This window comes from Leptopilina boulardi, unplaced genomic scaffold (assembly GCF_019393585.1).
Source record: "Leptopilina boulardi isolate dan_hultmark-lab unplaced genomic scaffold, ZJU_Lbou_2.1 LbouV2_366, whole genome shotgun sequence".
Taxonomy (NCBI): Eukaryota; Metazoa; Arthropoda; class Insecta; order Hymenoptera; family Figitidae; genus Leptopilina; species Leptopilina boulardi.
Window position 1 is genome coordinate 1,429,842 of NW_026137936.1, and position 15,657 is coordinate 1,445,498.

General features: G+C 27.6%; 1 protein-coding gene across 3 annotated transcripts in view; it reads left to right on the plus strand.

The window, feature by feature from the left end:
- Positions 1-15,657, plus strand: part of LOC127286942 (uncharacterized) — a 184,018-nt gene that overhangs the window by 162,983 nt on the left and 5,378 nt on the right. For 2 of the 3 annotated variants that reach the window (XM_051313610.1, XM_051313613.1), the window contains one exon: positions 11,170-11,413. In XM_051313610.1, coding sequence (XP_051169567.1) covers positions 11,222-11,413 — 192 coding nt within the window. In that variant the 5' untranslated portion in view covers positions 11,170-11,221. Of the gene's footprint in view, positions 1-11,156; positions 11,414-15,657 lie in introns of all 3 variants that reach the window. The other variant, XM_051313612.1, reaches the window with a different exon arrangement.

Consider the following 15,657-nt stretch of genomic DNA (forward strand, 5'->3'; position numbering starts at 1 on the left):
ATATTTTTTAAACATTTGTTTTTATACCAAATAAGTTCGCTTCGAGTACGGAACCCTCGATTTCAGTGCGAGTGTAACTCGCACTTGTCCGATTTTTTTTTATTATTCTCAGAGATGGGTAAGTAACATACTTCATGTATGTTACCTAAGTTTGCTACGTATGTTACATGTGTATACAACTTGTCCAGTTTGCTACACAACGTTTGTTACATTTCATGACGTAGGCACTCGTAATGGTCACAAGCAAATATAACCTCAATCTAGTTGGTTCCCGCTATGTGTTTAGTCTTTGAATTTTTGTTTGATTCGTTTGATTATTGCTTTGTGGACATTCTTTTTAAAAATGAATCGAGGTTATTAACTTAATAAAAATTATTAAACTGAAGTGCAATAAATTATTATTTAAAGAATATTTCATCTCTTTATATTTACCAGTAGATCTATTTACCTGAGTTGCCTGAGACATTATTATAATTTATCTGTTATGATGATGAGGCCAGTCCCAGTTGACATCCGAAAAGTGAGGTTATATTTATAATATGGTTTGCGACAATTTGTTACGTATACTACACATTTTAGGTATCATACGTAGCAAACCTTGAGTTTGTGACATTTACCCATCCCTGATTATTCTTAAATGTGATTTCGTATAAGCTAGACGCTTTTATTGTATTATTTCGTCAATCTGATTTTGGGAATCTCAATTAATATAAAATACGTTTTAATCATTTATTATAAAGGAAAAATAAACGAAACTTTAAAAATAAGAAAATATATTTATAAATCGAAAAAGAGGAATTGTTTGAATTTATCATTGGAGGTATTCATTGCCGTCAGCCATTTTGAACACATTGATTTTTGGAATTCTCTGGTAAAATTTTATTTTTCATTTATGAATGATATCTCAAAATTATTTGTTTCTTTGAATTTTTCAATAATGAATTTTCTTTAAATCTGAATTTAATGTAATTTAGAATTTTAATTTAATTTAGAATGATTTCTTTTGAATTTAATTGATTATTTTATTGATTTTTGAATCTATTTAAGGATGAAATTAATTCTCTAAATTTAAAAATTGATTGAAATGTCATTCATTTAATAATTATTGTATACATTTCAATTTAATCCCTTTTTCCATTCCTCGAATTAAAAAACCCTTATTCTTTAAAATGAATAAGTAAACATTTTCTTTGAATTATATCGAATACGAACTAAATTTTTAACATGTTCAAAAATTTAAAATAAAGAAACTTATCAATCTTTTGTTTAGAAAATCTCATGTTTTATTTAATTTAAAAATTAAATCTTTTCGAAAATGACTTTTCCGAACAGCCCTCTCTACTGTTAATCAAGAATTGGGACTGCGGCAGGCCGAGTAAAAGGAAGACTATTTTAATTTAATTTGAATTTTATGTCATTTCTTTACTTTGAATTTACCTTGATTATTGAATTTGACAGTATTTGAGTAAAAGCCTAGTGGCCGTGTGTACTCTTCAGACTAATGTGACAATCAAAAATAATTTTGATTTAATTGTCGAATTTGACAGTCTTCAAAAATAATTTGCCTGGTGGCCTTGTGTATTTTTCCAGACTAATTAAACATATTAAAGAAAAATTTATTTAATCTATTTAATCAATTTAATTCTTTTGTCCCTTAATTATTTATTTACTTTTATGTTTGTCCCAAGAAAGGACTGGCGCCCAACAAACAATTTATTCGAGTCTTCCCTTTGTAACTTTGATTTAATTGATTTTTGTTTCAACTTTCAGCATCATTAAAAATCATTGGTTACAACCCAGATAACACATATACTAGTACGGTAGTACTATAATACTAGTACGGCGTACTAGGCGTACTGGTACTGTACCAGCCATGTACCTTCGCACGGTACCAGGTACTGTATTAGTACGGCGTATCGGTATGCAATATCGGTAGAATACGAGTACTATACGAGTACGACGTACTGAAAAATTTTGTGACTTAGTATAACGTACTGTTATTATACTGGTATAATACTAGTATGATGTACAATATAAAATATTATATACCCTCCCCTTTCTCTTCCCACAATAGTATTTTAACTATTTTAAATTATTATTGAAAAGAAAATCTGTGAGAGAACTGAAATAATAATAATTCATTTTTAGTTATTTATTTTTATTCAATAATTTTTTTTATATGATATATGTCTTCACAGAAAATTATAAGGTATTAAAATAAGCTGCAACGCTTATTATTTTAATACAATTTTACTTATTTTAATACCAAAATGGATTAAAATAAGCAAAATTGGATTAAAATAATAAGCGTTGCAGCTTATTTTAATGCCTTTTAATTTTCTGTGTTTGCATATATAAAGGTAAAAGGATATAAATCTTATAAAGATCGATAATTTAATATAAATTTAATCTCGGATATTCAAGATAAGTACAGAAGCACAAGTTACAAACGTTAAAACTCTTTTGCTACATCATAAACCACTTTTTTCACCAACATTTATTGCACCGTTTTCAGTGACGCGTTCATATTTGACAATTTTCAAGAAAGTGAGGTTTGGTTAGCATTACCATTACCTAAATTTGTTCAGGAACTGAGGATATGAGAAAAATTGTGCAAAATTTACAGAAAAATACAAAAATCATTGAAGAAAATACTTGTATTTTTATTATGACATTGGAAGACTTCTTGTTAATGCCGCGATCGGAATATCTCAGTCACTGGGCGTTGAAAGTTTCTTGAACTGTTTTAGAAGACACAGTACAGTAACCAAGCACTAGACAGGGAGTGGTTGCGTTAAATACGTTTCCAATGCATAATACCATAAGCTGCTAAGGTAGCTGAGAGATGTAAAACGGAGTTTTTGGACTCTCTAGGACGTGGGATCGAGTCCTCCCAGAGTAAATTTTTTTTCTCGCAAACGTAAAAATTTATTCTAAAACAAGTTCAAGACTTTCTTTAGTGAGTTTAGGAAGTTGTCTTGAATTTCTCTACAATTCTTATAGAAATACTGCTTAGAATTTTTCAAAGAAAATATAAATAAGACTTTTTAAATTATTCTCATATTCTCAGTTCCTGAACAAATTTAGGAATGATTCTTGCACAAAGTTTTTATGTGTAACAGTACGACATACTTTTATTGTACTAGTACCGTACTGGTACGACAGATATAAATATTTTGTACTGATATAAAACTAGTATAATACTGGTACTCCGTACTCGTAAATAACGATTAGTACGCTTGGTTATCTGGATATATATATATATATATATATATATATATATATATAAAGAGATAGAAAGGGGGAGTTAACAAAGAATGGACCAAGGGCTGAAAGATGTAGAGGATTTTCTTTCACTCGAAACAAAGCAATCTTTTCTTTAAGCTTGAGTTCGATGATAACGAGAGAGAGCGGGGGGGGGGGGGGTAAGGCGGGTAAAAACACGACAGACATATAGAGGGAGAGAGTCATATCAAAGAATGAGAGTGGGGTAGGTCTGGATGTAGAAAGAGAACGTTTGATATAGTAAAAAGGAGAACGGAAAGGAGAAACTAGGACGAGAGCCACGAGCCCAGAACAGGGGTGTACTAGCTCGGGCCACTGACACGAGATCGTCCACTTCACTGGAAAAGGGGTGCGAGTATAAGGAGGGGGGGGAGTAGATCTTCAACCACACTTAAGCAACCTACTTTGGCGCCTCGGTCAAAGTAGATATTTGGCTTCGAATCTTGCTAAAATACTCATTTTAACCCACAAGGATACGACTCGAGCCTTTCGTTGAATTTTCCTCACTCGAGTCCCTTTAACCAGTGTGCCAGTAACCCCCACGGGTTACCACCCTCGGTCACCCTCCATTTCTCTCTCTCTCTCCCTCTTACTTTCTTTACTGATTATTCTCCTTTTCTCCTTCTTTGGCCGCTTCATCCTTCACCTGATATTTTCCCCCTCTTGATATTTTAGAATTTAATCCACTGATTTTCTATATAAAACTGAAAACGCTTATTTACCGACATTCCGGGAGACGGAAGTGGGTTGAAATTACGGTGAAGTCATACTTATACGATGTGCTATAGAGAGCAGGGAGCCCCTCTCTTTCATAAACCTCAGTCTGCCGAACGATGTCTAGTGGTTGATATTTCCATGCATCCCTGGCTGACCTTGCGAGGGGTTGTTCTACTAACCCGATTTAGAATTGGAGTTTTCCTTTTCGAGAAATATTCAACTTCTTTTTTTTTTAATTTCTTTTGTTGAAATTTGGAATATTGTTTTTGGAATTTTTCATTTTCTTTCTTTTTCCAGAAATTTGCTTTTAGATTAATTGTATATAAAATTAATTTGTCATTGCATAAAATTTATAGAAAGATTACATATATATAACAACCAATAAAAAAGAAACGAGTTTTGATAAATTATCCTCCTCCGCTGTTAAAACTTTTTTATTATTATTATCTTATTGATAATTTTATGCCGCAAATTTTTTTTCTAAAAAACACATTGTATATACTGTTTACAAAAAAAAAAACACTTAAAATTAACAGAATTTTTGAAAAAATAAATTAAATTACACTTTTGATTTCTACTATTAATTAAAATTTGAAAAATTATTACAACGAAAATATTCCAAGCAAATTTAAGACTCAAAAAATATAAATGATTTTAGATTTTTGTCCGACTAAAAAAGATATTTTACTAATGGATACAAGTATAAAAACTTTAGTGATTATAATGTCTGCCACTAAACTTGAATTTTACTACTGATAAAAGTAAAAAATTTAACAAATCCTGCTAAATATTTACTTGTACTACTGATAAAATTACAAAAATGTAGAATGTCTGATTAAAATCTTACTAGTGCTACTGATACTAAAATCAACTTATACTACTGAGCAAATTACAAATAATTAGCAAGTCTGGTTAAATATTGACTTGTACTACTATAGAAAAATTACAAGAAGGTTAGAAAGTTTGGCTAAAAACTTACTTGTACTACTGATTTTCTAATGTAAACCTTCTGTCTGACTAAAATCAACTTATACTACTGATAAAATTACAAAAATGCAAAAAGTTTAACTAAGGTTTCCCTTTACATAAGAAGAGAAAATAATGTAATTTTCTTAAATATATATATAAATTAGTAAAAAATTTTGATTGATAAAAAATATAAAATCTTTTTATTATATTATTTTTTAAATTATATCTTTTCTAAATACCAAGAGAATTTTAATTAATTAAATTTAATAAAATAAACAGTTTTGGCTGTGACAACGTTAACAATTCACAAAAAAAAATACGATAGTTAAATTTTCACGAAAATTCGTTTTAGAGGTGAGTATTTTTCTCTCACTAGAAAGAGTAAAAAAATAGAGTGAAATACTTATCTTTTACTCTCTTGTTTTATGTTTATTTTATTCTATTCTTTTTTAGAGAGGAAAATACTCACATTCTGAACGAATTCTCGAGAGTATTTCACTCACGTGAGTATAATAATAATTCTCCTTCGTTGTAAAACGGCTCATTAATTTTAAATTTACATTTTTATTAGCCTATATGTGATTTTATTTACAAAAATTTGAAAATTGATTAATTTTTTTTTTATAATATAATTGTTAATATCGACTCATCACTTAAAAAATTTTCGATAATTCTGTCTTTTTGTTTGTCACAAAAAATTATTTTAGCTATTTACATATATTGAAGAGTTTTTTTATTTTACATTTATGAAAAAAATAAGTTCATTTGTCACAAAATTTAAATTCTCGTAAATTGTAGTAAATTTACTTTACATGTAACTTTCAGGAAAAGTTGTATTAAAAGTTCAATAAGTTTTATATTAAAATCGCATGAAAATTTTATTACAGTCATTAGAATCGTGTATTCAAGTCATTACCAACTGGTGGAAAAATTATACACAGTCGTTTCAATCGATTATTGAATTTTTTTATCAAAAGAATATTTGCTGTTTTTTTTTTTTTGAGAACTGTTAATTTTTATTATTATAAAAGGATAAATTTTTTGTTCATTCATATTTCTTATAATCTTTTATGAACTTTTTTTATTAGTCATTTGCATTTTAAATTTAAACAAAAAGTAATATAAGTTTAAAAAATTTTAATTCTCCAAATCGAAAATTAAAAAAAAAGAAATATAATTATTGGAAAATTAGAATTTCATATATTTCTTTTAAAAATCGTATAATTTTTTTTTTTAATTTTTGTCAACAAAAATATCTTTTCCACATAAAACTATTGAAATGATAAATCGACTAAATGTAAAAAACCGTGCAGAAAATTTGACCGGGCCCTGGTCGGGCCCAGACCAGGCACGACCAGGGCCAAATCTGGCAACCTAATCTGGGCCCGATCCAAATGAAACAGGGAACTCGACCGGGGCCATGCCAATTTGCCCGATCTGGAATCCTGGTCTGCAACCAGGCCTAGCCCTAGTTGGGCCCATAGAAATTTACTAACCCGGGGCTAGAACAGGAAATCGGATCGGGGCCAGGTCGGTAATCGGGATGAAAAGTGGCAATTTCTGCACGGTAAATTATTTTTGATTAAATTTGTTTTTTTATTATTATTTATTGCTTTTTTTACAAAAACTGGCTAGAATCTTATATGTAAAGTAAAACCAATTTATCAGGATAATGTGGTGATAATTGATCGCATAATGATTTTGCATGGCTTTAGACTGGATTAGACAAACTAATCCAAGGCCATAATGTGTTGTCGTAAAAGGTAACTCTAAACAAAACATAAATTTCACCTCAATCTCCTTCAAAAGTATCATTAAATAAACATTTTCCTCGTAAAGTAAATATATGAAAAGCATTTCCTTTAAATTAGAACAAGCGAAACACTCACTTAAAGTCAAAAAATTTTCCATTATATTTATAATTATAATAATTGTAAAAGTGATATATTGTTTAAGATTAAATATAACATAGTAAAATGAAAATCTTATTTTAAGATATATATCTAAAGTTAAATTAGTCTTGAAAATAAACAAAGCTTAAAATAAGATTATCTCTTTACTGTGTGCATACTAAAGACAAATAAAATTTAACATAAACCTCATGTTCGTTTGAGGAAATTATTAATATTATAAATTATTTCTTACTTTTGTTTGAATTGCTTTTCATCACTATTCAAATTGTAGTAAAGTCAAATGGAACAATAGGACACTTTATAACTTGTTTTGAATTTAAAATAAAAAAATGTCGCAGTCGTTATACAAGCTAAGGAATTACTGAACCTTTGCCAAAAAAACAAATCGATTTAATGTTGGCACTTATTTTTCGTTGGTAATTTAACTTTTTTTTTTTATTTCAAGTATTAATGACAATGGTGGAAAAAAGAGTAATTTAGATTTTTGTAGTTCAAATAAATCTATAAATGGAGACCAATGATCACCCAGTAAAAGGATTACATAATACTTTTACTTAAAAGAAAAAGAAAAAAAAATGAAGTAAAATCCTCTTAGCACTATGCTCTTTTGCTGTTTTCCATTTAATGCACGCGGTCTCACTAGAACTCTCTTTATCTACTTAACTTACCAATCACGAGTTTTCCACTTTTAATTCTAAAGAAATCAAGGTTTTATATTATTTAATCTTTTTATATCTAATTATCTGGTCATTTAATTTTTTGTATATATATATGATTATACTTTATTAGATAGAATAAAATTTATTTACAAGAAACCTGAGTTATTCGAATGAAATAAATATTTTTTAAGTATTTACAGAACTTTATTTTAAATTATAAAATTAATCATAAAACAATAAAATTTATAAACTAATTCAAAATTATAATTATTCATTCCATATAGTTCTTGCCTTCCGGCTTAGAACGTTCTTCCGGCACACTTCCTTCATAAACCTCAATAATTAAAAATTATAATAATTAATTATTAATGAAATTAAAATTATTAATATTCAATATAATTAATTATAGAGCATTATATTAAAGAGAAACAATAAGAGAAATATTTCCATTTGAATTTTAGCTAATTAAATTTTGTTCTCAAAACAAAAAGTATTTTATAAAGTTTACTTTATACAAGAAAGAACATAGCGTCTCATTTATTTTTATTTATTTATCATTATAATCTTGATTTAGTTGGGAATGAACGTTTGTATTTTGAATAAAATTGCAATAATGTAGCTGAAATTTAATGTGACAATATCGCGATCGGGTTCAGAGGCAACACGAGAACTAGAAACGACAGTCGTTAAACTCGGTCACTAGGTCGATGTGCAGATGAATTCGATGCGTTTCCACGACAACGACACTGTCTCCGGGCAAATGATACCTATGTGTATATGTAACTGGAAAATTCTTCTAAATTATATTCGAATAATCGGCAAAATATAAATTTTAATGTATAAAAGAAAAAAAAAATAATTTTTTTTTAGTCTTTCTGTGTATAAGGAGGATAAGTTGTCCTAATAACATACATCTCCACAAGGTCACGAAACTCTTAAACGAATAAAGATCATTTGAACCTACAAGAAAGAAAAACACTCTACTTGTTTGTCAACAAGCTATGTTATATTATATAATTGAAGCATTATGACCAAGAAAAACAATGTTTTATAACTTATGTGCGAAATGCCAAGACTGCTAATACGGCCCAACATTGGCCCAGTAATGTCTGCCAAAGTACGGCAAACATTACTGGACCAGTACTGGCGATCAATTCGTCCCATTATTGGTTCAATATTGGCATCGATTCTCGGTTACTCGAATTTGCCACAATTGGGCCGAACTCTGTCCAATATTGACACCGATTCTTAGTAACTCTAATTTTCCATAATTGGGCCGAACTCTGTCCCATTACTGGGCCAATATTGGTACTGATCCTCAGTTACTCCAATTTTCCATAATTGGGCCGAACTCCGTCACATTAATATTATACTGGCATTATACTTGGTAATTCTACTTTTCCATAATTGAGACGAGCTCTCTCCCATCACTAGGTCATTATTGGCCCATTGACAGCTGAAATGTTGAATTTATATTGACAAGTCATTTTTTCCAATGTTGGAACGAATCTTGGCTCAGTAATGGCGCATTAACGGTTGAAATGTTCCTCAATTGCAGCTTATCAAAACATTATTTTGTGTTGAGATTTCCATATTCGCGTATAGTGTAGTGGTTAGAGTGTTAGATTTCTGTGCTTTAGGTTGCGAGTTCGGTTCCCGCGAGCGTTACAAATTTTCAAATGTTTAAACAATTGCGCTTTCTGTCAGGACTTATATTATAAATGTACACTGAGAAAAAGAATTATTTGTTTCAAACATAAACATCAGTTAAAATGATTTTGTTTGATTCAACACAGTTAGTATGTTTAAATTTAATATATTGAAAATATCTACCATATTAATTTAAACATATTATTTGTTTGAATGTTCTGTTTGATTTAAGAAAAATTATATTTGAATTAAACATAAAATTTGCTTAAAAACTTCATATTTCAAATCAAAATTATAATATGTTTGAATTAAACTTAAAAAATATGCTATTCTATCGACCAAAAAATATGTTTAAAGTAAACTTAAATACGTTTGACTGTATATCAAAGACATTTTAAGTTTAATTCAAACAAAATAAGTTTGAATCAAACATATAGTTTTCTCAGTGTATAATGAATTAATTAATAATTATAATTTTTTAAACTTTTTTATACTTTGACAATACTGGGCCACTAATGGCAGCCAATATTGGCTCAGTAATGGCGTCTAATACTTGGCTGCCGACGTTCAACCGCAGTTAACACCTCAAGAGTCGGTCCTATATTGTCTGCCATGGCTCGTTGGCTGTTTTGCCAATACTGGGCCAGTATTGAACCGTTTTGGTTTTCGCACTTGAACTGTTTTTATAATAAAATTATGAAAAAGAGTTGAAAAAAAATATTCTGAAATTGAGAAAAAATATTCGAGTGCGTTCACATAATTGCACTCGCACTCACACTTTCATTAAAATTACTATTTACACTCACTTACACTTATTGATTTGTACTTATATAAAAAACAAAAAAAATAAAATAAAAATGTTTACAAATTTTATCGTTACTGAAAGTGTAAGTCAGAGTATAAAAAAATAATTTTAGTGAAAGTGAAAGGGTAAATGTAACTGCTAGTTGAAGTGTGTGTGTGTGTGTAAAAAAACAATTTTAATAAATATACATATTATTAAATTTCATATATTCAATTTTTTATCCCAACAAAAATTCGGTTGACCCAATCAAAAAAATTTTTAATGCCATCTTAATACATAATTACATGTATTTTTCTTATTACTTTTTATTTTATTTTTTATTTTACTTCAACTTAATTTTTTTTAAATTTTCGTTTATTCAAAAACAAATATTGGTAAAAAATGTTGCTTTATGATACTTTTGTAGATATTTACAAATTATGTAATATTTACAGAAACACAAAAAATATCGGGACATTTAAAAAAAAAAAACAATAAAAAATTTCTTTCAATAATTCTTTTATGAGAAAATAATTGAATTGAAATATTCAAAAATATGTTTCAAGCATATTTAATCTTAACTTTAGAATATTTTTTCAGTGTGCACATATACTAAATTTAAACTAGAATATTTCAAAATATTTTAATGTTAAAATATCTCAATACACACTTTTTTGTCCTTTTTATTGCATCCAGTACTTGAATTTATTGATTTTAAAATTTAATGAAACTCAACATCAAAAAACAAAAGAAAATCGTGATGAAAGAGCTTCTAATTAGAGTTTCTTTTTAATGAAATAGGTACTTACATGAGATGTTTTTGGTATTTTTCGATGAATAACCAAAAAGATAAAATCAAAATAATTTTCCTTAATTAATTAATTTTTAATTAAAAATCGACTAGTTTTTTTTTTTATTAAAACAACTAATTAAAAAAAAACACACACAAAAATGATCACAGAAAATTGTGAGGTATTAAAATAATAATAATAATACAAAAATAATTTAATGCAATTATGGATTATTTTAATCGAAAATTAAAAGCTCTGCAGCTTATTTTAATAAACCAAACATTTTCTGTGATATAAAATAAATAAAAGAAAATTCTAATAGTAATAATTAATATGATAAAAAAGTATATATGTATAATTAAAAAAATAATAAAATGTATTTTAAAAGTTTTTTTTTGCAGGTGTTGATAAAAAATCAGCAAACTGGCGCCGTTTAAGCTTCGCTTTTCAAAGATGTCAAAGTCGCGGAGTGGAGGAAGTAGTAGTAGTAGTGTTGAATCTGATGATCCTCACTCACTACCAAATGTGTCGACAGATTCAGATGGATTTTCGGAATTGCAAAGCACTGGAGCCAGTAGCATCGTTTCGCAAAATTCAACAATACCGTATTCACCTCCACCATCCTATGAACACGTTCTCGAAGAGGTAATTATACAATCGTCTCTTTAATTTCAACAAATCCGAAAAACGTTTTAAATTAGTTCATATTTTTTATCGATTTCAAATTTAAGTTATTATTATTATTATTATTATTTCGGTACTATTTTGACACAACATTTTTCGTGACAATTATCACATTATACAAACGGTAATAATGTTAGTTTATAAGCTGAGAAAAAAATTTATTTTATTTAAAAAATCTGCTACTTGACTATTGTCAAATAAATATTTACTTGAACCAAATAAACTTTCTTTTGATTTAAATAAACACTATTTGGATCAATAATTTCTGTATTTGAAACAAATACCATTTAATTGACTCAAATAAAAATTATTCAGTTTAAAAAAATTATTATATTATATTTATATAAACACTCAATGATTTATGTTGTCATGTTTATTTGTCTTATTGAAATAATGTGTAAAATTGAAACATGGAAATGCTTTTAAATTTTCCCGCTTCGAATATATTATTTGCATGACAAAGGTAACAGTTGTGAAATTTGATCAAGTTTCTATTTTATGTTTTCTTTCTTCTTTTTGACTTTCTTTCTTCTTCTTCAAACCCTTAAAACTTTCGTTTGATCTCGCTGCAACGTTATAGAATGTTTTCAATTTTCATATATATATAATAATATGTGTGCGAAAAACACTAAAAAAGAAACAACAACAATGAAAAAGTATAAACATATATATATATATATATATATATATATATATATATGTCAATAGTGATTTTTGGATCTTGAAAGAAAGTTTCATTTTCAATATCTTGCTCTCTAAATCTGAATTAGTAAAAATGTTCACTAATTTGAATTGGTGACTCACTCTTTGCTTCTGAATTAGTAAAAATTTACTAATTCAAAAGCAAAAAGTGAGTCACTAATTCCGATTTAGAGAGTAGTGAACTTAACTGAGTATCTCGAAAATGTAATTTCATTCGAAATAACCATTTTCTCAATTTCTTCTTTATTTTTGGAATATTTCCAAATGAAAGTAAAGAGAAAAATTAAAGTCTCTTGACATTTTCTTCTTTATACGTGGTGGTTTCAAAGTTTACGATGTATTCAAAATTCTCTTTTTAGGTTTTCGTCCAAATTTTATTTCGAATGCACTTAAATTGGAAATTTTCGATGAATATCACAAAAATGCACATTTTCTGAATTTAATTTCTTTATCTAGAGAAAAATCTTTTTCTTTCAAATAAAATTACTACTTTTTAGTTTTTTTTTTTTTTTTTTTTTTGAAATATTAAAATTGAATGTAATATCGGTCATTTTATGAATATTTACCATTTTTGTTTAAATTAATTTTGCATAATTTAATTTGATGTATTTAAGTACGAATATAAGGTTTAATTAACGATATATTGAATACGAGGACAATCATATTGCAGTGACATTATATGTCCATCTGTTTTCATTTCAATGAATTTCGAGTCAATAAAATTTTCTCTTTGTGATTTTGTCCTGCGTAAATAATAACGGTTTTGCTATACTGACAATTCAAAGGACGTGCAAACGTGCCGTCACCACTCTATATATAATAATATGTATATGCAGAAGAGAGAAGCCGTTATAAAATCAAATCACTTCATTATACGGTCTACTAAAACATACTCTCCTGTGCACAAGGGCATTCAAACACTACTCTGCTTTATTAGGTACGCATGCAATTCACTGTAATGCATGGCCAATCGGCCTGACAAAAGGACGAAACAATACCTTGCAGTTGCTCCTAAACACAAGATCCTGATACCAGTTAGACACCAATTAATTAACACGGTTAATTATGCACCTGCTAAATGACACGCTCAAGCTACCAAATTAATACTATTACTCCTAAATATAGTTGCTAATTTATCATTAAATTAAGTACATTAGATGGATTTATAAGGATAAACAATATTTATTTATCGATTCATATTTTTAATTAGGGGAGAGCGGTGCAAAACCGCTGATGTAACATTTATTTATAAATATTTTTGTTATTACACCTTCAATTGACGTGATTTTTTTTTCTATTTCATCTAAAACTAATTAATAACAAATTTCAATAGTAGGGGAATAGTGTCAGGGTTGGACACAGTTTTGGTTTTTTGTTTATAAATATTTTGTTTAGATAAATTTAGTCAATTGTGGTATATAAGTGGAAAGATCTACAAAAGAGGAACACTTTTGCTGTGGACCGTAAATTGATTGGTCCAAAATTAAAAAAGTTATAAACATTTAAAAAAAAAAAAAATCTAGTCAGGGTTGGACTTTTCAGTCAGGGTTGGACACTTTTTGAAAATCGAAACGCATTATTGGTAAAAACGTAAAATAACATTTGTAATGTTTTTTATTCTTATTTTTTCATGTTTATCTTTACTTATTGTTTACAAATTGTAAAGCTTCATGGGTTTAAAAAAGGAATCAACTCAAATTACAAAAAATGACGCTTTATTGTTCCAAATAACTCAATGAAATGATGAACAAAATTTATACAATTTAAGTATTATTTTTCTAATATCTTTGGCACAATTTTGCACTGATTTATCAATAAAATAAAATTTATTTATAAATTGTGTCAAATTCATATAATTAATATGGGTGTCCAACCCTAACTGTATAAAGTGTCCAACCCTAACTAGAAGCATCATTTTCGAATTGTGCTAACCATAACTAGACATGTGTCGCGATTCGAGTTTTCACTTTTTTTCTTCTTAAATTATGTACCCCACAATACATTCAATAAGCTTATCTTGCCGAATTCTTGCTTTTTTACACATTTTTTTAGGTTTATTCACAAGTCAAACAAAACTTTTTTTGTCTCTTCGATTGCACCGAAGTCACAGGAGACGCTACTTTTGATTCTCCAAAAATGTAATGCCACAAAAAGTTAGGTTATACTACTAGAAGATTCGTCACGTACGCACACAGGTGGCGCTAGTGTTCTTATTTAAAAAAAGCCAAGTGTCCAACCCTGACAAGTGTCCAACCCTGACACTATTCCCCTAATTATTTAATATATTATAAGCTTAATTAATTAATTTAATTATTTTCAAAGATATGCAAAAAAACGGCTTTGCCCCGTATGGCGGGGCAGCGACGTTTTTACTTATATTTTTTAAAGGTAGAAAATTATAGCCGTTAAAACTGTACGAAGTTGCAGTAAATGACCTAATATCTTTGAAACATAAGTATTTTATACATTTTTTAAAGAGTTTTAAGTTATTTTATAAAAAATATCAATACTTGTATTTTTAACCTCACATTTTGAATTCAACTCTTCACTTTTTCATTGAAAAGTCTACTTTACCGACTGTTCAAATTTAAAAATAATTTAAATAACGGCACAAAAAAAATATTATGAAATATTAATATTATATTTACACAAAATTGATCATTTTTTTAATGTTAATAATAAATTAATTTATGTTCTAAATGAAATATTATTTTAAAATTATACTATTTTAATATATTATATAATAAACACAGATTTTTTACATAAAAATAACTAGTTTCCTTTATTTAATTTAATTTTGTGAAATAATGTAACATGATAATATAGGTAATGTAAGATAATAACAATAATAATAAAAAATAATTAAATTGAAATATTTAATTTTTGAAAATAAATAAAAACAATTATTTAATATTATTTTATTTAATATTAATTTATTAATTTTAATTTATGTTTTGGTTAAAAAATCAGGTTAATATTTGTTGACACTTGATTCATGTGAAGTTAGAAAAACTTCAAATATGAAGGTAATGCAGATTTTCATTTTCAACTGTTTTTACGAAACAGTTTTTAAACGGCTTTGCCCCCAATGACATACATTTTTTATTTTTAAAATTTAATTTATTTAAATAAAAAATAAAACCTAAATTTCATGCAGATCGTGTAGATAAATGTTTCATTTATTCAAGCAAAAAGTTTTTAGGACCTAATATATTTAATATTTTTTAGCTGTTTCTTTTCCAATCTATTGCTTTAATCGTATTAATAATAAACTGTTAACGAAAATTGTAATAGATTAGAAAGAAAGAAGATATTTCAAAAAACGCCTTTGCCTCGCATAGCGGCTTTGCCCCGCTCTCCCCTACCATCTATATTCAAATTAAAGTACAATTATAAGAATTTAAAACCTTTTGTCTGATTAAATTAACTGCCCTTCACTTAACTGATCAAGAACAAATTTGTTTTTTGTTTTTTTTTTTTTTTGACTTATTACTGATGCTATA